The sequence below is a fragment of the Ursus maritimus genome, unplaced genomic scaffold (assembly GCF_017311325.1).
Source record: "Ursus maritimus isolate PB19 unplaced genomic scaffold, ASM1731132v1 scaffold_5, whole genome shotgun sequence".
In the NCBI taxonomy this organism is placed as follows: domain Eukaryota; kingdom Metazoa; phylum Chordata; class Mammalia; order Carnivora; family Ursidae; genus Ursus; species Ursus maritimus.
Genome location: NW_024426663.1, coordinates 86,249,612 through 86,272,955, shown reverse-complemented (window position 1 = coordinate 86,272,955; position 23,344 = coordinate 86,249,612). Strand labels below are relative to the sequence as shown.

Below are 23,344 nucleotides of genomic sequence, written 5' to 3'. Positions count from 1 at the left end.
GTGGTTGCACCAGTTTGCATGAACAGGACACAAGTTTTTCCCATTCTCCACATCCTCACCAACACCTGTTTCTTGTGTTGCTGCTTTTAGCCATTCTGAGTGGTGTGGAGTGATAGAGCATTGTAGTTTTGATTTGTATTTCTCTGATGATCAGGGATGTTGATCATCTTATTTATTTATTTATTTATTTATTTATTTATTTATTTATTATAGTAGGTTAGTCACCATACAGTACATCCCTAATTTTTTTATGTAAATTTCCATGATCCATTACTTGTGTATAACACCCAGTGCACCATGCAATATGTGCCCTCCTTAATCCCCATCGCCAGCCTATCCCATTCCCCACCCCACTCCCCTCTGAAGCCCTCTGTTTGTTTCCCAGAGTTGATCATCTTTTCATGTGTCTATTGGCCATCTGGATGTCTTCTTCAGAGAAATGTCTGTTCATGACTTCTGCAAATTATTTAGCTGGATTATTTATTCTTTTCTAGGGGGGTGTTGAGTTTTGTAACTATTATATATTTTTGATACTAGTCTTTTATCTGATTTGCCATTTGCAAATATCTTCTCCCATTCTGTAGGTTGTCTTTTAGTTTTGTTGATTGTTTCCCTTGGTATGCAGAAGCTTTTTTTAAATTTATTTATTATTTTCAGAGGTAGAATTTAGGGATTCATCATTTATTACAATACCTAGTGCTTATCTCGGAAAATATCTCCTTAAAGCCCATCCACCAATTATACCTTTCCCTTCCCACCTCACTTCCAGCAACCCTCAGTTTGTTTCCTATAGGTCAGCATCTCTTATGGTTTGCCTCCCTCACAATTTTCATCTTATTTTATTTTTCTTTCCCTTCCCCTATATTCCTATGTTTTGTTTCTTAAATTCCACATATGAATGAAATCATATGCTATTTGTCTTTCTCTGACTGCTTATTTTGTTTAGCATAATACACTCTAGTTAGACCCACATCCTTGCAAATGGCAAGATTTCATTCTTTTTGATGGTGGAGTAATATTCCATTGCACATGTATATATACCACTTCATTATCCATTTATCTGTAAAAGGACATTTGGCTTATCATTTTTTTTAACTTAATCATTTTTTCTTCCTTTGTTAACAATCAGTCTTAGGGAGAACATTTCCTTGGTGGTTGATGACTACAAGCATGCATTATAAGTTTTTGAGAGAATAGAGAATACCAGTGGGCCTACAATCATTATAAGGAGCATCAATGTCCAATATCTATGGTACACATTGGACTAAATTCTCCAAGACCCAAACAAAAATCAAAATCAAGTAAGTCAAAGAAAGACCCTGTTGAAAGAGTCACATTCCTAAGCCAGTGGCTTGTTCACTAATCCTATACAGCTGAGTTTCAACTTCCCCATAAATGTTAATCCAGGTATAGCAGGTGTTGTGACCAAAGCAGAGACACCTACCAACTATAACATAGACAAGGGCTATCTTATCATCAAGAACAACTTTATCCACAGAGTATAAGTATTTTTGTTCAGCATCAACTGCTATAGTAGTAGATTTCCCAATATTTTCAAGATAAAACAAAAGGTTCCTCATCATAGTCTCATTTGTATTCACTCTTAAATGGTAAATTAGGACCTTTCCAAAGGAAGCAATTCTGAGATATAAATGCCTTCTAGTAGGTCATTTTTAACTCGGCCATGTAAATTCAGAGGAGTTAACTGGTAAGGTGTTTGTTTGTGAACAATTAGAGACAGAGTTAGATAATATAAGAGGTGTTCATTGATTTTGTCCAAATATCTAGGCATTTACTAATGAAACATGGACATTGAGAGAATGAAAACAAGGACAGAAAAAAGAGAAATGCTGTTGGGGAACAACCACTTCTGCTAAATAGCAGTATTCAAGGATTCATTTGCAGGAATTATTACATTTTCTTGTTTAACCAAGGGGATAAGGTTTCAATGTACTTGGAAAGCAAACATCCTAGACTGAAATAGAAAGCCATTCTAAATTATTCACAGATGGGTGCCACAGGTGAAATCCTTTTATGATTGTGGGCAGATCCAAAATAGGTAGATTAAATCAAGGCTCTGAATGTTCTGGCCCTAAAAGTTGGAATTTTTAAATGACTCATAATGTTCCCATTCCATTGATGGTAATCTATGGCAAAATTGAGAATAAAAGAAAACGACCCACAGAGTGGACCAATGGGTGTTATCATAATAGATAAATCTGAGTTTTGGATGGCAAATCAAATTCTCAGAAAGGTTACCCCTCTTAACGATGGCTTTGGAGATACAGATGATGGCATGATCTTTCCAAACCAGTGTCAGCATAAAGGAATGAAAGAGAAGAAAGAAAGCTGTTATATTTAGTTTTTTAATGAAGTCTTCATTGGTTTCTTCATTGGAAACTCAGTTGGTTTTCCTCAGCAATTTGACCAGGAATCTCTACCATTTGGACAGGACCATATATCACGTGGAACTTTCCCCCCCCCCCCCCCGGCTGTGAAATGTATAACCAATCTCAATACTTTCTAGCTTTTCAACAGTGTCATGGGTCTGGGACCTTTTGAAACATCCTTTCCAACAGGATATCAAGGGCTGTCTTCCACTGATGACATTTCCAGAATACCCAGTCACCAGGCTCTAGGCTGTGACTAACAGGATCTTTTGAATTGGCATATGAGAAAGGATATTTAACCTGTGGATAATAGGTTTTAGCATAAGACATTAAGGACATACAGTACCTGGTTTTATTAGCATAAGTTAACAAGGGAACAGCAGATACTTTTATATAAATAGACATTCGCTTACTAGAGACTATCATATATGGACTGAGTTTATGTTTTCCAAAAGGGGTACTGTGAACAGTCCACAAGAGCAAAGGCAATGCCTTAGGCCAAGGGAGTCCAGTAGTTTCAGCAAGTTTAGATATTTTAAGTTTGAGGATATCATTTGTTCTCATTAACTTGCCTGATGATTGAGGGTGATAAAAACAGGGAAAATTCCAAGATGATTACAAAACTTTCATTAAACCTAGTATGATTTGTTCAGTGAAGTGTGTGCCCTGATCAGCGGAGATCTTGGAGAGTATACCCCAAGAGGAAAACACATTTAATTTTTTAAGATATAATTTAATTATTTACAGGGAGTGAGAGAGCAGAGTGGAGGGGCAGAGAGAGAAGGAGAACCTTAAGGAGACTCCCCGCTGAGCAAAGAGCTCAATGTGGGGCTTAATCTCAAGACCCTGAGACCAGCTCAGACACCCAGGTGCCCTGGGAAACATGTTTTCTAACAAGATCTTTGCCATTTGAGGACATCTGCTTGCCATGGAAGAGTTGTTCAACCTACATGAAGAACATAAATACAATAAGAACACATGGAGAACATATAATAAGTGGCAGTTGAATTAAATCCAAATTCAGGTGCTCTAAGTTTTCAGTGAAATGAGGTGTGAGGCCTCTGGGAATGAAAGTAACTTTTCCCCCTGAAAATTATGAACGTGACAAAATAGACATTAGTTGTAAACTGCTTTCACAATTTTATAGAGGTCTCCCCATCAGTGTTTATTTGTAAGTTATCCATTATGAGTGAAGGAATGAAAAAATAAAAGATGGGGTTTGCCAGAAAGCTGGGTAGAACCAAGTAGCCATATTGCATTCCCACAGCCCTATTTATTGGATTTAAAACCATTGTTTGCACATCATGACTTTGATTCCGGAGCAGACTATTGCCATGTTACAAGGACATCTAGAGGGTCATTTTGGTAAAAGGAAAATCCATGTGTGCCCCAATCTTTGTAGGTTCTGTATAAACCATTTGAATGAAAGTCAGCCAGAGCATCTCCATGATACTCAAGTTCAGTCTTTTTGGTGCAAGCCTGTTTTGTTAACAATAATTTCACAAGTTAAAAGAGTAGCAGTAAAGAGATCATTTCCTTGTTTTAATTTTTGACTTTGGTCCTGGTGGACATAGGAAACTTGTTTGTTTCTACAAAAACCCCGTACTGTGGACAACCCCAAATTTGTATCAGTTGACAGTGTAGGTGACAACAATCTATCCTTCAGATAACTGGCATGAGTTCTTTTTGTTGGACTGATTTAGCCCAATATTGTGGGATAGTTCCCCTCTCAAGTAGTTAATACTGGGTAGTTACAGCATAGTCAGCTTGGAAGTTTTTCTTTGTTTGTTTGTTTGGTTTTTTCTCTCATCTTTACTGCATGACACTTTGACAATCCTATCAGGAGGGGGTGTCTTATAAATCAGGAAATGGTGTCATGAAATACTATTATCTCACACTAATGGAGTCATTTTCATAGATAAGAGTAATAGGATAGCAGGAATAGGAATATTGAAATATTTAAGATGTAATTTTATTGTGCAAACTGAAAAATCTCATAGGAGTTAATTCTGCTATCAGAGAAATGTTGAGTCAATTCAGATTTAAGACAACTTAGGACAGTAGTCCAGTTTGTAAATAAAACTAATTTCCTTGGGTTAAATCTGTGAAAGCTTCTACTAAGTGTCATTGAACCTATAGCCTTAAAGCAATTGGGTTAGGCACATGCAACTACACTGAATTGTGTGCTATAATAGGCATAGGCCCATATTTAATTCCTATTTCTTTTGTGAGCACATTCAGTGCTTGATTATGTTTTTCTTGTTCAGATAAGATAGACTGGTTAGCTAGCTCTGGGGCAGGCAGTTATGGAATGCTTGTTTTAGTCTTATAAGATCTGCTTATCTTTATTTTCCCACGGAAGGCACTGAGGGCTGGTAATATTAATAAGTAAGTATAGTGGGGAAGGCAATAGAGAAAAACCAGGAAACAGTCAAATAGTCCCTAGTCTGCAACATCCAGCCAGGCTTAAGAATCCACAAAACTCATTTAGTTGGGACCCTAGCAAATTCTTGGATTTCGTTTTCTCTCTGTGGATAAGTGGATTCCTTCAGTGCATAGATTATAACCTAAGTGATAACAGCATCTAGACATAATTGAAATTGTTCCTTAGGGACTCTACATCCTTTTTCACCTAACTGTTGCAGCAAATGAATGGAATCTTTTTTTGAGTGCCTTTCTAGTAAATAATTACAGCAAGATGTTGCCCACGTATTGTAAAAGTGTTGCTTTTCCAGGATAGTGGAGGGTGGCTAAATCTTGGCCGAGTACTTGGAAGAAATAAGGAGGGACTTCAGTGAACCTTTGCAGCATAACTGTCCAGGTATATTGTGGATTTTCTCAAGTGAATACATGTACATATTGGCTCTTGGGATCTACAGAGATGTTTAAGAAAGCTGAACATAGGTATACCACAGTGATCCATTTTGTGTCTCACAGGATTTGTGACGAAAGCATTTTTGGATTTGGAACAACTGGGAAATGGGAATAATTAATAGCTTTCAAGTCCAGGAAAAAATAACCATTCCTGCCATTAAGATTTGAACCAGTGAAATCAGTATGTTACTGGATGTGGTAAAGGGAATGATTAGTCCCCGGACAATTAGGTCTTTTACCTTTGGTGTTAGGCCTTCTGTGGCTTCAGGCTTTAACGGTTATAAAGGCAATTGATGAAGAGGTTTATTTGTGTCTCTCTGAATTTTTATAGGTTCTGCATTTTTTTTTATTCTCCCAATGCCAATATTAGAAGTAGAGCATAGATTTTTGAGTACCTAATTATATTAGAGGACTCTTGTCATTATCATTCCTCTTCTATATCAAGAGCAGATCATAAGGAGTATAAAAGATCAGGTTCATGTTCATCAGGAAATTTTAAGGTGAGGTATCCCCTGGAGGCAAAATATATTACCCCTTTAAATGTAGAGAACCCATTTCTACCTAATAGATTGGCAGGACCTATAAAAAATGGTATTTCTTTTTTTTTTCTGTGAAATGTCCCAGTATCATTGGTACTGGTTGAGATAGATTTTTTTTTTTTTTAATGCAAGGGCACTTTGGTCTTTTAAGTGTGGGTTCAAGTAGAGAGAGTCTGGTACCTGTCACACTTTAGCAGGTTTTCTGATTTATTTTGTTTTCTTATATATATATATAAATAAAACTGCAAGGGCACCTTTGTCTTATAAGTGTGGTTTCAAGTAGAGAGAAAACTTCTGGTACCTATCAGACTTTAGCCAGATTTCCCTTTTTTTTTTTTTAGCTTAGATTCAATTAGTCAACATATAGTACATCACATCTTATTAATTTTAATTGTAGTTTCTACTTGGCTTTTCAGGCAAATAACTGGAGAATCCTTTGGAGTCCTGTTAATTCTGGGACCAGCCTAAAAGAATAGATATGGGGCATTTGAGTTGATGTGGAAGGACTTGCATAAAACCTTGGAGAGTAATCTTTTTCGTTGTCTTAGTTGATTACAATTAAGACATTCATCCCTTGGACAGCATTTTGATGATGAATTGGTCTTGATTCCAGGTGCCTGGCCATGGGATTATTATAATTCTACTGGCAATAGCTTGATGGGTTTGTGGTCTTACTTGAAAGTTCTTTCTAAGTACTCAGCTGTGGTTCTGTGTTCCATCAGGCTAGTTGCCTTCCACCGTATTTTCTGCATTTTAACGGATCCACTAATCTCAGGGCAGCTAAAGTAGGGTGGGTGATCTCATTTATTATCTGTAACACAGAAAACCATAGGAGGAGAGCTTCCAGGTGGACTTTAAATCTCCTAAAGAGTCATCCTTCTTGTTTCACAGTTTCGAATAATAGACCATTCAGATCAGCCAAGAAAGATTACAAAGATGCTTTTTACAAGATCAAATATTATTTGCATGTTTTTCTTTTTCTGTTTTATGAAAGGACCATATTAGATTTTGAGTATTACCCTCACAATTTTCCCATTATGCTTTCTGCATCCATGGTTGGGGCTTCATTAGGCCCTACCAGCATGTATACCACCAGACAAGGATCTAGCAGCCCAGGGTCATAGTCCTGATAATGATCTTTAACTAATAAAGACTCAATGAATTAATTCCAAAGAGGGAACAGGTGAAAGATGCCAATTTCCATCATTCTTATTGAACAGAATACTGCATGTTCTAGCAATAAGAGAACTAAAATAAATAAAAGAATACAATGTATAAAAAATAAAATTTTCTTATTGCATTATTGTCCATGTAAAAAACCCCAGGGTATCTACCAAAAAAGACAATGTTTTGTGTACGTATATTTTAAAGATTTTTTTCTTTATTTGAGAGAGGGAGAGAGAATGGTGGGATCAGAGTGAGATGGAGAGGGAGAGGGACTCCCCAAGCACACACCCCAGTTATCACAGAGACTGTTTTGGGGCTCGATCTCAAGACCACTGATATCATGACCTAAGCAAATCAAGAGTCAGATACTTAACTGACTGAACCACCCAGGAGCCCCAATTTGTATGTATTAAGAATGAACCCAAATATGTTAAAACTGAAAAGACTGTACCATTTTAAATTATACTGAAAGACATGAAATAATCATGTGTAATATACTCAATTACACATACAAAGATTCTGTAAGCTGAAAATGTCACTATAGTGATTAAAGTAATTAAATAATATGTAAATAAATAAAAAGTGTTGTCAAATACAACCACAGCTGGACTTTAGTTAACATGTGAAAACAGATTTATTCAATAACTGGATCAGTAGGGATAATGCTGTGCTCTCTTCTTCTTTCTTTAGAAGTGATTGTGCAGTTTTAAAAAGAAAACAAAGAAGGGGATAGTGTTTGGGATCAGTAGTGTCAGAGAACTGAAAAGGTATGAAAGGTCAGTCATTTTAGAGAGAGAGAGAGAGCTCTAGCAGAGGGACTAACAGGCAGAGGGAGAAGCAGGCTCCCTGCTGAGCAAGGAGGATGATGCAAGACTTGATCCCAGGAGATCAAGACCTGAGAGGAAACCAGATGCTTCATCATCTGAGCCAGCCAAGTGACCCCTTTTCTTATTTTTTTTTTAGAGTTAGCACATGACATTACATTAGTTTAAGGTGTAAAATATACTTATTCCACAAGTCTATATGTTATGGTACACTCACCCCAATTGTAGGAACCATTTGTCATCATACAATATAAAAATGCCTTTGATTGTATGCCTTATGCTGTACTTTTTATCCTGAATCATTTCATCATTACATACCTGGGGGACTATATCTCCCACTACTCAACACCCATTTTCCTCATTAGCACCTCCCCTCTGAAAAGCATCATTTTGATTTCTGTATTTATGGGTCTCTTTCTGCTTTTTTGTTTGTTGTTCATTTTTTTCTGTTTTAGAATTCCACAGATTAGAGAAATCACTGCTATTTGTCTTTGTCTGACTTATTTTACTTAGCATGATACCCTCTAGGTCCATTCATGTTTGCACAAGTGTCTACATGGCAATATATAGACACATATACGCACACATACATATATGTTCTTTTTTTAACCAGATGAAAGTGCAAAATTGGTGCAGCCACTCTAGAAAAAAATATGGAGGTTTCTCAAAATTAAAATAATGAATTTCTTATAATCCAGTATTTTTACTACTCAGTACCTACCAAAGAAAACAAAAACACTAATTTGAATAGATATGTGGACAATACATGTATCACAGGACTTTTTATGATAGTGGTTCTGTTGTATTCATGCCTTTGCTTTCTTTTCCTTTCCCTTCCTTTCCGTTCCTTTTTCTTTCTTTTTTCTTTCTTTCTTTCTTTCTTTCTTCTTTCTTCTTTCTTCTTCTCTCTTCTCTTGCTTGTAGGTGTCCAGTTTTCCTAGCACCATTTGTTGAAGAGAATGTATTTTTTCCCACTGTGTATTCTTCTCTCCTTTTTCTTAGATTGATCATTTAAACATATAAGCATGAGTTTATTTCTGGGCTCTTTATTTTGTTTAAGTGATCTACTTGTCTATTTTTGTGACAACACCTAACTGCTATGTGTCAAATGTGCTTCAGGTCTGGATAAAGAAGATTCTATGTAGTACACAGACATAAAGAAAAAAAAGCATGAGATTGTGTCATTTACAACAATATGTGGATTTACAGAGTATAATGTTAAGTGAAATAAGTGAGAGAAAGACAAGTACCCAATGATTTCACTCACTTGTGGAAGTTAAGAAACAAAACAAACATATGGTTTCACTCATATGTAGAACATAAGAATAGTGCAGAGGACAATAGGGGAAGGGAGGGAAACTGAATGGGAAGAAATAATTGATGGAAAGAAACCATATGAGACTCTTGACTCTGGGAAACACACTGAGGGTTGTGGAAAGGGAGGTGGGTGGAAGGATGGGGTAACTGGGTAATGGGCATTAAGGAGGGCACATGATATGATGAGCACTGGGTGTTATATTCAACTAATGAATCATTGAATATGAAATAAAAAACGAACGATGTACTATAACTTGTCTAACTGAAATTAAGAAAAGACAAATAAACAAACAGAGAAACCAATAAATTAGACAAACAAATAAAACCCAGATTCTTAAAATCAGGTGGATGAGGGGTGAATAAGATAGATACATATAACTTCTTCTTTATCCATTAATCTATTAATGGACACCTGTATTGCTTCTGTATCTTGGTTATTGTTAATAATGTTGCAATAAACATGTGAAGATATCACAAAGGATGTAATAAAAGAGTGAATATTTTTGTGAATATGTGAAGAGAAGAGAAGGAACAGGGAGGGTAGGGGAAGAAAGGGACAATCAGAATAAGAGGAAGGGACAAGAAAAGGAAGGAAAGAGAGGGTAGGGAGCCCACAGATGTTCCCTGATTGACAGTTGTTGACATGGGTAAGCCGGAGGTGACTAACTAGAAGGGAGTCATTCTATGTAACTGGTCTGAGAAGCATGTTGGACTTCTCTGGTAGGTTCTGAGTTAAATGTAGGGAAAATGGTTTGGAAACTGGCAATTACTGACCAAGTTCTGACTGTTTTGTGCTGATTGGTACAGGGGTTGTGATTTGGCTGCTTTGGCAGGTTCATTCAATCATTGTGGGTCAGAGTTCTTTTGTCATCTATGGTCTGGTCATTGTCTGTTTGTGTATTCGGTCTCAAAAAAAGTAATGAGTCTCTGCTCAAATGTGTATGCATCAATCTTCTCTTTATGGGGAAAACAACTGTCTTGAAAAGTTAGACAGTCAAAACTAATAAGGTTGGAAATATTAAAATATTGATGCTGTCAAATATTTTTTCTAGCTGAATATTTTTAAACTTGAAAAACAAAGCCCAAATTTTATTTCAATAGATGAATGTATTGTGAAAAAAATCTTCTCAAAATTGAAGATCTAGATCTGAGACACCACAAACATGGACTTAATGTTTTTTCCAGCGTTAAGCAATGAATTTGAGCTGGATATCTATCAAACTATTTAAACATCATGAAATTAGTCTGAGATGTGAGAATATGTATCTGGATCTCTACAAGCAAAAAAACTACTGCTTTTTACAAGGTAGAATGTGTAGAATTGTGTATCAACAGGGAGATATCAGATGATAAACAGAAAGGGGAGGGAGGCTCCAAAAGCTGGCTCCTGGAAAGTGATATAACACTGGAGTGAAAAATTAGAACCCTTAGACATGCTCTAGGGAGAGACTTCCCTTTCTCAAGGGAGGGGGGGGCTAGATATGAAAAGGGAGAATTCTAGGGATGGTATTGTCCCCTTATCCCCAAAGTAAAAGGGGTTTCTGGAAATGGTAGAGATCGCAAGCATTGGAGCCAGAAAGTAGTTTATGGACAGTGAAACCACCGAGTCCATCCCCCTGATAGGGGCAGGCCAACTCTGCCCAGGTAAGGATACTCGAGAAACAGCATGGCAGGTCCTCCCCCCAGAAAACAAGCTGGAAGAACAGTTGGATGACAATTCTATGGATACTCTAAGACTGTAAAATTGCAATGCCAGGGGAAAATTGTACATTGAGCTCCAGCTGTGGCCTCACAACTTGCTTATTTTTCAGATATAATTCTCCTTTCCTTTCCTTTTCTTTTTTTCCCTCTTCTCATGCTTTTGTCTCTGTTGTATTTTCTTCTTACATTCTCATCAATTCAACTACACATCTATTATATCAACTCATTTTTCATAGTTGCTTTTTAATTTGTATTTTTAACACATCCATATTTTTATACATATATGCTTTATTTTAGCCCATTTTTCAGTATGTGCAGTTTTACCTATTTATATGTACAAATTTTACTTTCCTTGTAATTTTGGGACATAATGGCCTCTAACACACAGAGAAAAATACAACCAGGAACAATTGAAACACCCTGCTTTGTCCATACTGGAGATTATATACCCCTTCCCCTCCACCCACCCTGATTTAAATATTTTTTTCAATTAAAAAAAATATTCTTCAGTTTCATTTTGGCTTTAGTTTATTTCAATGGTGGCATCTGACCACTCTGGATTTTGCTAGGGTACATCACGCTTAGGTCACAGTTGACATTTTTTACTCTGTTCATTTGCTCAACCACCCCTTGACAAATTCACTAGAAGGAGGAACTCAAAACAGATAAAAGAATGAGAGACAATGTCCTCTGCCGCAGAACTAATGCATATGGATATAAGCAAGATGTCAGAGATAGAATTCAGAATACAATCACAAAGTTAATAGCTAGGATAGAAAAAACCACTAGTGACAATACAGAATCTCTAAAAACAGAAATGAGATCTAATCAGGCCTAACTTAAAAAATGTTGCAAATAAAATGCAGTCTAAACTGGATACTCTAACAACCACGGTAAATGAGGCGAAAGTGCATCAATGATCTAGAAGATATGATAGAAAGGAAGGGGCTGAAGAAAATAGGGATAGGAAGCTAGTAGCCCATGAAAATAGACTTAGAGAGATCAGTGATGCCATGAAACATTTCAGTATCAGAATTATTGGGATCCATACATGGGTGGAGTGAGAAAGAGGAATAGAAGGTATATTTAAGCAAATCATAGCTAAGAACTTCCCTAATCAGGGGAAGGAAACAAGCATTCTTGTCCAAGAGGTAGAGAGGACCCCTCATAAAATCAATAAAAATAGATCAACACCACAATACATAACAGTGAAGGAAGATTGCAAATCTTAGAGCCAAGGAAGCTAGTCTGAGAGCAGCTATGAGTAAGGCATTTCTTACATATGGAGGGAGGAATATCAGAATAACATAAGACCTCTCAACAGAAACCTGTCAAGCCAGAAAGTGTTGGCAAGACATAACCAGGGTACTAAATGAAAAGAAGATGAAGCCAAGAATACTTCACCCAACAGGGCTTCACTCACAATGGTAGGAGACATAGAGAGTTCAGGACAGGCAGAAACTGAAAGAACATGTGACCACCAAGCCAGCCCTGCAAGAAATATTAAGGGGGATTCTGAAAGTGAAGAGAGACCACAAGAGTCACATAGACCAGAAAGAAACAGAAAACCTACAGAAATGGAAACATTACAGGAAATAAAATGGCACTACCTTATATATTTCAAAAGCTACTCTGAATGTAAATGGGCTGAATGCTCCCACGAAAAGACATAGGGTTTCAGATTGGTTAAAAAAGTAGGAACCATCCATATGCTATCATCAAGACACTCATTTTCAACCTAAAGACACCTCCAGATTGAAAATGAGGGGAAGAAGAACCATTTATCATGGTAATGGAATGGAAAGAAAGCTGGAGTTGCAATTCTCATATCAGACAAATTAGATTTTAATCCAAAAACCATAGTAAGTGATGTAGAGGGACACTCTATCATACTAAAAGGGTCTATCCAAAAAGATCTAACAGTTGTAAATATCTATGCCACCAACATGGGAGCCACCAATTATATAAACCAATTAATAACCAAAATTAAAAAAAAAAGTATAATGACAATAAAACTTAAATAGTAGGAGGCATCAAAACTCCACTCACAGCAATGGGCAGATCATCTAAGCAGAAGATCAACAAAGAGAAAAGAGCTTTGAAGGACACATTGAACCACCAGATGGACTTCATAGATATATACAGAACATTCCACTGTAAACCAACACAATATTCATTCTTCTTGAGTGCACCTGGAACTTTCTCCAGAACAGACCACATGCTGGGTCACAAATAATGTTTCAACTGATACCAAAAGATTGAGTGTTTTGTTGTTGTTTTTTGTTTTTGTTTTTTTCCTGCAGGTTATCAGACCACAATGCTTTGAAACTAGAACTCAACCACAAGAAGAAATTTGGAAGGAACTCAAACACTTGGAAGTTATAGAGCATCCTGGTAAAGAATGATTGAGTCAACCAGGAAATTAAAGAGGAACTTCACCAATTTATTGAAACTAATGAGAATAAAAACACATCAGTCCAAAACCTATGTGATACTGCAAAGATGGTCCTAAAGAGGGAAATACATAGCCTTCCAAGGCTCTCTCAAAAAATAGAAAAATCCCAAATGCACAAGCTAATCTTACAACTGAAGGAGCTGGAGAAAGAACACCAAATAAAACCTAAACCAAAGAGGAAAGTAGAAATAACAAAGATTAAAGTAGAGATCCATAAAATAGAAACCAGAAAAACAATAGGACAGATGAATGAAACTAGATGCTGGTTCTTTGAAAGAATTAAGAAGATCAATAAACCTCTGGTCACAGTTATCCAAAAGAAAAGGGAAATGAACCAAATTAAGAAAATCATGAGTGAAGGGGGAGAGATCACGATGAACACCAAGGAAATAGAAACAATTATTAAAAATTATTACCTGCAACTATATGCCAACAAATTAAGCAACCTGGAAGAGGTAGATTCCATCCTAGAAACTTATAATCTACCAAGACTGAAACAGGAATAAATAGACAATCTGAATAAACCAATAACCAGTAATGAAATTGAAGCAATAATAAAAAAATCTCCCTAAAAACCAAGAGTCGGGGGCCAGATGGCTTACCAGGGGAATTCTACAAATATTTAAAGAAGAAATAACACTTATTCCCCTGAAGCTTTTTCCAAAAATACAAACAGAAGGAAAATTTTCAAACTCATTCTATGAGGTCACTATTACCCTAATCCCAAAATCAGGTAAAGAACCCATCAAAAAGGAGAATTAAAGACTAATATCCCTGATGAACATGGATGCTAAAATTTTCAACAACATCCTAGCTAATAGGACTAAACTGTACATTGAAAGGATTATCCACCATGACCAGGTGGGATTTATTCCTGGGATTCAAGTGTGCTTCAACATTCAGAAATCAATCAACTTGATAGAGCACATTAATAAAAGAAAGACAAGAAGCATATCTTCCTCTTAATTGATGCAGAAAAAAAATTTGACAAAATATGACTCCTTTTCTGATTAAAATTCTTCAAAGTATAAGGATAGAGGGAATATATATCAATATCCTAAATCCATCTCTGAAAGCCCACAGCAAATATGATTCTCAATGGGGAAAAACTGAGAAATTTTCCCTTAAGGTCAGGAGCAGGACAGAGATGTCCACTCTCACCATTATTGTTCAGCATAGTACCAGAAGTCCTATCCTAACAATCAGACAACAACAACCAAAAAATAAATAAATAAAAGACATTCAAATTGGCAAAGAAGAAGTCAAACTATCTCTATTCACAGATGACATGATACTTTATGTGGAAAACCAAAGCAACTCCACCCACAAGTTATTAAAACTCATATAGGAATTCACCAAGGGGGCAGGATATAAAATCAATGCACAGAAATCATTTGCATTTCAACACACTAACAATGTAACTAAAGAAACAGATATTAAGGAATTGAATCCATTTACAGTAGCACCTCAAATCGTCAGATGCCTAGGGATAAACCTAACCAAAGAGGTAAAGGATCTCTACTCTAGAAACTACAGAACACTTATGAAAATATTGAAGAGGACACAAAGAGATGGAAAAACATTCCATGCTCATGGATGGAAGAATAAACACTGTGAAAATGTCTATGCTACCCAGAGCAATCTACACTTTCAATGCAATCCTTATCAAAATATCACTGACATTTTTCACAGAGCTGGAACAAACAAACCTAAAATATGGATGAAACCAGAAAAGACCCTGAATCACCAAGGGAATGTTGAAAAGGAAAAGCAAAGCTGGGGGCATCACAATTCCAGACTTCAAGCTATATTAAAAGCTGTGATCACGAAGACAGCATGGTATTGACAAAAACAGACACATAGATCAATGGAACAGAATAGAGACTCCAGAAATGAACCCTCAACTCTATGGTCAACTAATCTTCAACAAACCTGGAAAAAATATCCAATGGAAAAAAGAGAGTCTCTTCAATATTGGTGCTGGGAAAATTGGACAGCTATATATAGAAGAATGAAACTCGACCATTCTCTTACACCACACCCAAAGATAAACTCAAAATGGATGAAAGACCTCAATGTGAGAAAGGAATCCATCCAAATCCTAGAGAAGAGCATAAGTAGTCACCTCTTCAACATCGGCCACAGCAACCTCTTTCATGACGCGTCTCCAAAGGCAAGGGAGACAAAAGTGAAAATGAACTTTTGGTACTTCGCAAGACAGAAAGCTTCTACACAGCAAAGGAAACAATCAGCAAAGCAAAGAGGCAACCCAAGGAATGAGAGAAGATATTTGCAAATGACACTACAGATAAAGGGCTGGTATTCAAGATCTATAAAGAGCTTCTCAAACTCAAGACCCAAAAAACAAATAATCGAGTCAGAAAATGGGCAGAGGAAATGAACAGACACTTCTCCAAAGAAGACATCTGAATGGCTAACAGACACATGAATAAATATTCAACATCATTAGCCATCAGGGAAATTCAAATCAAAACCATATTGAGATACCACCTTACACCAGTTAGAATAGCAAAAATTGATAGGCAGGAAACAACAAATGTTGGAGAGGATATAGAAAAAGGGAAACCCTCTTACACTATTGGTGGGAATGTAAGTTGGTACAGCCACTTCGGAAAACAGTGTGGAGGTTCCTCAAAAAGTTAAAAATAGAGCTACCATATGACACAGCAAATGCACTATTGGGTATTTACTTCAAAGGTACAGATGTAATTAATAGAAGGGCCACACGCATGCCAATGTTCATGGCAGCAATGTCCACAATAGCCAAACAGTAGAAGGAGCCAGAATGCCCTTCAACAGATGACTGGATAAAGAAGATGTGGCCCATATATACAATGGAATATTACTCTGCCATCTGAAAGAATGATTACCCAACATTTGCATCAACATGAATGGAACTGATGATTATGCTAAGTGAAATAAGTCAAGCAGAGAAAGACAATTATACGGTTTCACTTATTTGTGGAACATAAGAAATACCAGGGAGGACATTAGGAGAAGGAAGGGTAAAATGAAGAGAGGGAAAACAGAGGGGGAGACAAACCATGAGAAACTATGGACTCTGGGAAACAAAGTGAGAGATTTAGAGGAGAAGGAGGTGGGGGGTGGGTTAGCCTGGTGATGGGTATTATGGAGGGCACTTATCTCATGAGGCACTGGGTGTTATACGCAAACAATGAATCATGGAACAGTACATCAAAAGCCAATGATGTACTGAATGGTGACTAACATAACATATTTTTTTTAAAAAATGACTTATCAAACTCAAGCCCCAAATAACAAATAATCCAGTCCAGAAATGGGCAGAAGACATGAACATACACTTCTCCAAAGAAGACATACAAATGCTAATAGATCCATGAACAAATGTTCAATATCTCTAGTCATCAGGGAAATACAAATCAAAACCACAATGAGATACCATGTTACACAAGTTAGAATGGCAAAAATTAACAAGACAGGAAACAACAAATGTTGGTGATGATGTGAAGAAAGCGGAAACCTCTTAAACTGTTGGCGAGAATGCAAGCAAGCACAGCCACTCTGGAAAATAGTATGGAGGTTCCTCAAGGTGTTAAAATAGAGTTACCCTACAACCTAGCAATTCCACTACTAGGTATTTACCCCAAAGATACAGATGTAGTGAAAAGAACAGCACACGTACCCCAATGTTCTTAGTAGCAAAGTCCACAATAGCCATACTGTGAAAGGAGCCAAGATACCCTTCAACAGATGAATGGATAAAGAAGATGGGGTTCATATATACAATGTAATATGACTCAACCATTAGAAAAGATTTCATACACACCATTTTCATCGAAGTGGATGGGACTGGAGGGGATTACGCTATGTGAAATAAGTCAAACATAGAAAGACAATTATCATTTATTTCATTCATATGTGAAACATAAGGAATAGCATGAAGGATCATGGGGAAAGGGAGGAAAAACTGAATCAGAAGAAATCAGAGGGAGACAAACCATGAGAAACTCTAGACTCAAGGAAACAAACTGAGGGTTACAGAAGGGAGGGTTTGGGGGAATGAGGTAACTGGGTGATGAGTGTTAAGAGGGCACATGTTGTGATGAGCACTGGGTGTTATACACAACTAATGAATCATTGAACACTTCATTAAAAACTAATGATGTAGTATATGTTGGCTAATTAGCACAATAAAAAACAAATTAAAAAAGTTTAATGTATCTGTTAAATATAATAAATATAATTATTTTCAGGTCATACAATACTTCCATTTTCATTTTTGAGAAATTTCCATACAATTATTTTGTATCTTTACAAATTACTATCCCAATAGTGTACAAATGTTCTCTTTTTTCCACATCCTCACCAATACTTGCTATCTCTTTTGACCTAATGCACAGTGTTTTGTATAAATTTAACAGTATTGTATATTTAACTTGCAAATTAAGGAAGTAGTTCTTTTATATAACTATGATGCCAAAAAATAGTAATTATATGATGTGATGAAGGTGCTAGCTAAATCCATGTTAGTAATCATATCACAATACATAAGTTTGAAATCAACATGTTGCACACCTTAAACTTAAACAATGCTATTTATAATTATGTCTCAATAAATTGGGGGGGAAAAGCCAATATAGTTACATTTTAGCAGAGGATAAGGAAATCCTGTGTTTGTCTTTGCATATTTTAAACATATTAGTATATGAATGTTCACACTAAAAAAAAAGAAAACCCAAAAAACAAAAACCTAAATGCCACAATACTTTGACAAAGTAAATAATAATACCAAGTTGTGTGCACCCATACTGCAAGATGCTTTCAGAGTAGAAAAAGGACATAATAAAGCACTCAGTTTAAAATAACATTTTCAAACAAAAAAAAAAATCATCAACCTTATGATATAAAACACAACCTACGTTAAGAATTAACATTTATTCCCATGAAAGACATAAGGAAGAACTATTAGCACAATAAGTCCAAAAATAATGCTATCTTAAAAAAATAGACCAAATATATCAGTGAGAAAACATTTAAAGGAATTTTGTTTAGTTGTATTCAGTCTGAAATTTGAGCCAAGTGATCTGGTATATTTTAGACACCCAATAAGATTGATTTTTTTTTCCCATGATGAATCAAGCTTACTTTGCAATACTTCTTATATTTATGTCTTCTCTTTTTCATTAATGATATAAATTCTGTATGCAACTGTATTTACTTCATTTGATGCATGCTATTTTATTTAAGAATGTGGTTTTGTTTAATTTTTATACAATTATTTTATACATTAGTTTAAATTTATTTTATAATTAGCATGATCAGGTGATGCCTGGGTGTCTCGGTCAGTTAAGCATCTGCCTTCCGCTGAGGTCATGATCCCAGGGTCCTTGGATGGAGTCCCAGATCAGCCTCCTTGCTCAGCGGGGAACCTTCTTCTCCCTCTGCCTGCTGCTACCCCTGCTTGCGCTATCTCTTTCCCTTTCTGTCAAATAAATAAATACGAATCCTAAAAAAAAAAAAGCATGATCATAGATATATTACCATTTTTTTAGAGTTAGATTATTTCTTGCCCAACATTACCATTTAATATTTGCAATTTTATCCAAATCACCATATATTCTTATTGTAAATGGCACACTTATTTCTTAATTTGGAGCAAGCGCCTTTGATTTAGTTTGGTTAATTCCATATATATCTCTCCTAATTGATGCCTAGACTGTCCACAGATATATTGTATACCATTCCTTTAAAAAATTTGTCATAGCTCCTCATTTATATTTTATGGCTTTCCTTCTAGAATGACTGACATTTGTATCCTTGTATACACAGGACTAAGAGTGAAACCCTGGAATGTGCATACTCTCTATTATCTTGCTTATTGAAAACTCAGAAACGTTATATACATAATTTTGACGCATCTCATCTTTATATAAAGGGATATTATTTTATAAACAGTGTATCTGAATCTAATACACAATAGAATTTGACATCACTATAACTAAGTTGTATAATCAATTTTTTCTGTGGATAAACTTTATAAATGGTGTTTTTGACCATATCTATCATATAAAAAATGTCTCCAGTACTATGTGACAAATATAAGGCTAGGAAAATCACAATTGATTTTGAGCATATTTGTTGACAATTTTTCAGCACACACAATGTTTATTGTCCCTTCACTGTTTTTTAGGACATATACTTGTTTCTGAGCTCTTAAGCAAGTGAGGGGCTGAATTACCAACCCGTATTTTTTTGTCAGATATACAGATCAAGTGAAATCTTAATAGATTGTCAAAGCATTTTTGTCTTAAATAGAACATGATCAAAAGACATCAACAAAGATTTTGTTGATCCAGAGTGGCTGGTGTTTTCTGTGGTAGTTTAGCTCTGCCATCAGGAAACCCATTTCTACATACCCAGCCAGCTCAACACTTTATCAGGATGTGGGCGATTCCCTCCCCAGTGTCTAGTACCTTGGAGAAGGGATTATCTCATGGAGAGGATGGATGAGTGAGTGGATACCATTTCTATATGCAAGACACTCAACTGACATTCAGATCCATCTTGCCATATAAATGTACATCCTATGGAACAGCACCAATAATAAAATGTGTATCTGTTAAATTTACAACAATTTGTATAAAACAAATAATTTGAAATTCTGTGTATTTGTATTTGAAAGTATTTTATTTGTGATTTTCAAATTATTTGCATAAACCAAAAATTCCATACACATTAGTAGATATCAGATTCATTGATATTATGAATATATATATATATATATATATATATATATATATAAAATGTCATTTTTCACCAAAAAATTTTCCAAGGGCCACCTTCATGTCCCTGTTTCTCAGGCTGTAAATGATAGGATTCAGGCTGGGAGGTAACAGAGAATATAACACAGGCATAAAAAGGTTCAGTGATGATGGCGATTTTGAGTTTAAACCTAAATATGCAATAAATGCAGAAGAGAGGAACAAGGTTACCACAGTTAGATGGGGCATGCAGGTGGAGAAGGTTTTAAACCTGCCTTGTGAGGAAGGAATTCTTAGGACAGTGGACACAATGTAAACATAGGAAGCAACCATGAAAGTAAAACATACAAAAGCAAAGCAACAACTGACAATAATAAACACATATTCTAGAATTTGCTCCCCAGAACAAGCCAGTGTGAGCAATGATGGAATGTCACAGAAAAACTGATGCACTATGTTGGAACCACAGAAATGGACAGAAAATGTGCCTGCAACATGAATGGATCCATAGACACAACCAGTGAACCATGATGCTGTCACCATCTGCACACAGGAACCTCTATTCATGATGGCCTCATAGTGCAGAGGACAGCAGATGGCAACATAGCGGTCATAGGACATCGCCAGAAGGAGGGTAAACTCTGTGCCGGCAAAGAAAACAACAAAGAAAACCTGTGAGACACATCCCACGAAGGAGATGGAATGGCTGTTGGTCAGATAGTTCATGATGGATTTGGGGACAGTGACAGAGATGTAACAGATATCAATCACAGACAAATTTTTGAGGAAGAAGTACATGGGGTATTGGAGATGGTGGTCAATGGTGGTGAGGGTGATAATGAGGAGGTTTCCCACCAGTGCCACCAAGTAAACCAGGGAGAAGAATGCAGCATAAAGTCTTTGTAGCATCTGGTCATCAGGGAATCCCATGAGCAAGAATCCTGTTATTAGGGTCACATTTGCTAATTTCTCAGGCATGATGATTTTTTTTTGAAACATATATTTTTCTTGAATCTTCAGAATCTGTCTCTTTGTGTTGGTTCTGTTATTCACTGATTGTGAAGTTATTCCTGGGGTAGAGCATATCTTGCAAACTATAATTTCTTCAATGCATGTAAAAACAACTATATTAAGATAGTCATTAAAACAGATCAGAATAATTTTTCATGTAATATAGCCTAACACTTATACATGAAAAAGACCAATACTACCTCAGATATCCATAAATGGGGGATTTTTTTTTATTTTTCTGGGATAGGTTAAAAAGTAGCAGGAAATTGGGAATAAAATAATTTGTTTACTCATTCTTGGATAATTGTTTTAGTTCAATATGAACTGTGATTGTGGTGTAGTTGAAGACTCAGTATGGGTAACTGGGAAATTATTTCTCCCTTTAATTCTCTCTATCATATTATAGCATAGGTAAATGCGGAGGGGAATGATGGGTAGAGCGAAAAACTATCTTTGTATTTTTTTCTGTGACAATGATAAAGCCTAAGATACTAAGATATTAATATACATCTTGCACGTAATTAAGGTTACAATAAAATCTCTAATATTCATACAAAGATTTAAAGAAGATACTATGTGAGGTTTATTTTAAAACTCAATAAAATCATAGACTTGTCTATGTATTACTTATTATAATTTATGTAGTTTTCTTAAATAAGGACACATGCCTCCTATGTAACTAATAAAATTAAAATACAGTGCTATCTTATTTTCTTGAAGGAAAAGGGAATATAACCAGGTGAAATAAATTTTCTCACTTAGACATGTCACAAGAGCTGGAATGACACTGGGAAACTTACAGTAGATGCATAGAGGTTTGGAAGAAATTCACTTACCTAATAAGAATCAAGCCTCCCTGATTATAGGAGTCAATTATTTAAATACCATGAAACTTTAAGATAAAAATGAGCTTAATAAAGGGCACTTTCTCACACAAGAAGAAAATTTGAAAAGCTGGATCTATTGACCAACAGGATAAAAATTCCTGTTTAAACATTGCTATTGCTTTGGTTTCCAGGGTGTTGTTGAAAGACGGTCTTCTCTCCACGGGCAAACACAGGTTCAAAGGGTACTTATATGGGTCCTGCATTGTTGTGCATGTTTACAACTGACTAATTAGAATGAGAGCTAATTAACTGCATTAACAATGAGTTCTGATGCTGTCTCATGTTGTCTTCACAGATGTCATAAAGTCCAAAGTGCAAACAATTAGGTCTAGTTGAGGTTTTTTTGTTTCTTTTTTCACCGAGTAGGGTTAACTGCTATGAGACCTTCTAATTAATAACAAGAATATTTTAATAGATTTTAGTAAAATTTCACAGTGTTAGGTAATGGATTAATTTTAATTTATAAACCCATGCCTGAACACAAATGATTGGCTGTGTCTTTTTACTTTGATACTTATTTTGAATTATTAAAATATTTTTCATAAGCAAGATACCATTCCTATTCCATATAGAATATTTACGATATAAGATAATGCAGAAACTTAAATCTTCGTTCATCTCCACTCCTGTTTTCTTTCCTGGGGGGAAAAAGGTTTTTTTTTTTTCATTTTTTTGCATTTTATTTATTTTTGAGTTTTCCTGTGTATTTGCAATATACAAATGCAAAAAGCATATACATCAATATAAGTGAGATCTTACTATGTTTTCTATCTACTTATTTTTAACTTATATTTTCCAAAAGCACATGCAATACCGTTACAATTTTTTTAAAGATTTTATTTATTTATTTGACAGAGATAGAGACAGCCAGCGAGAGAGGGAACACAAGCAGGGGAAGTGGGAGAGGAAGAAGCAGGCTCATAGCGGAAGAGCCTGATGTGGGGCTCGATCCCATAATGCCGGGATCACGCCCTGAGCCGAAGGCAGATGCTTAACCACTGTGCCACCCAGGCGCCCCAATACCGTTACAATTTTTAAATGATTAATGACATAACTAAACTCATGATTCTTCATAGAAGTCAAAATTTTTCCCAATTAAAAATTAGCCAATATATGTACAGTGGTAATTAAGTAAAATGTCAATCTTTCCACGTACCTCTTGGCTACTATACACAATTTATTTTTAACTCTTCTGTAATTTGATTAATTTTAACAAATCATGGTGTAGGAGTTTTATATCATTTTACCCCCAAACAACACCAAATTTGACAATTAACTGTAGACAAGAGTGCCTTTGTTAGATCACAGGAATCCAGTGGAGACATTCAAGCACACCATTAGAGCAAAATATCCAGGATAGAATGCATTGAAGAGGGGAAAGGGAGCAATTTCCCTTTATCCATGTCACTGATTCC

At 35.9% G+C, this 23,344-nt stretch overlaps 1 protein-coding gene across 1 annotated transcript; it reads right to left on the bottom strand.

The window, feature by feature from the left end:
- Positions 1-20,076: 20,076 nt before the first annotated feature.
- Positions 20,077-21,009, bottom strand: LOC103680608 (olfactory receptor 14A16-like). Its single transcript, XM_008710107.2, has one exon. The coding sequence runs from the start codon at positions 21,007-21,009 to the stop codon at positions 20,077-20,079; it is 933 nt and encodes a 310-aa protein (XP_008708329.2).
- Positions 21,010-23,344: the final 2,335 nt, after the last annotated feature.

Bases quoted from the DNA above. Each gene is read 5' to 3' on its own strand.
- LOC103680608 (XM_008710107.2), bottom strand. From the start codon at position 21,009: ATGCCTGAGAAATTAGCAAATGTGACCCTAATAACAGGATTCTTGCTC.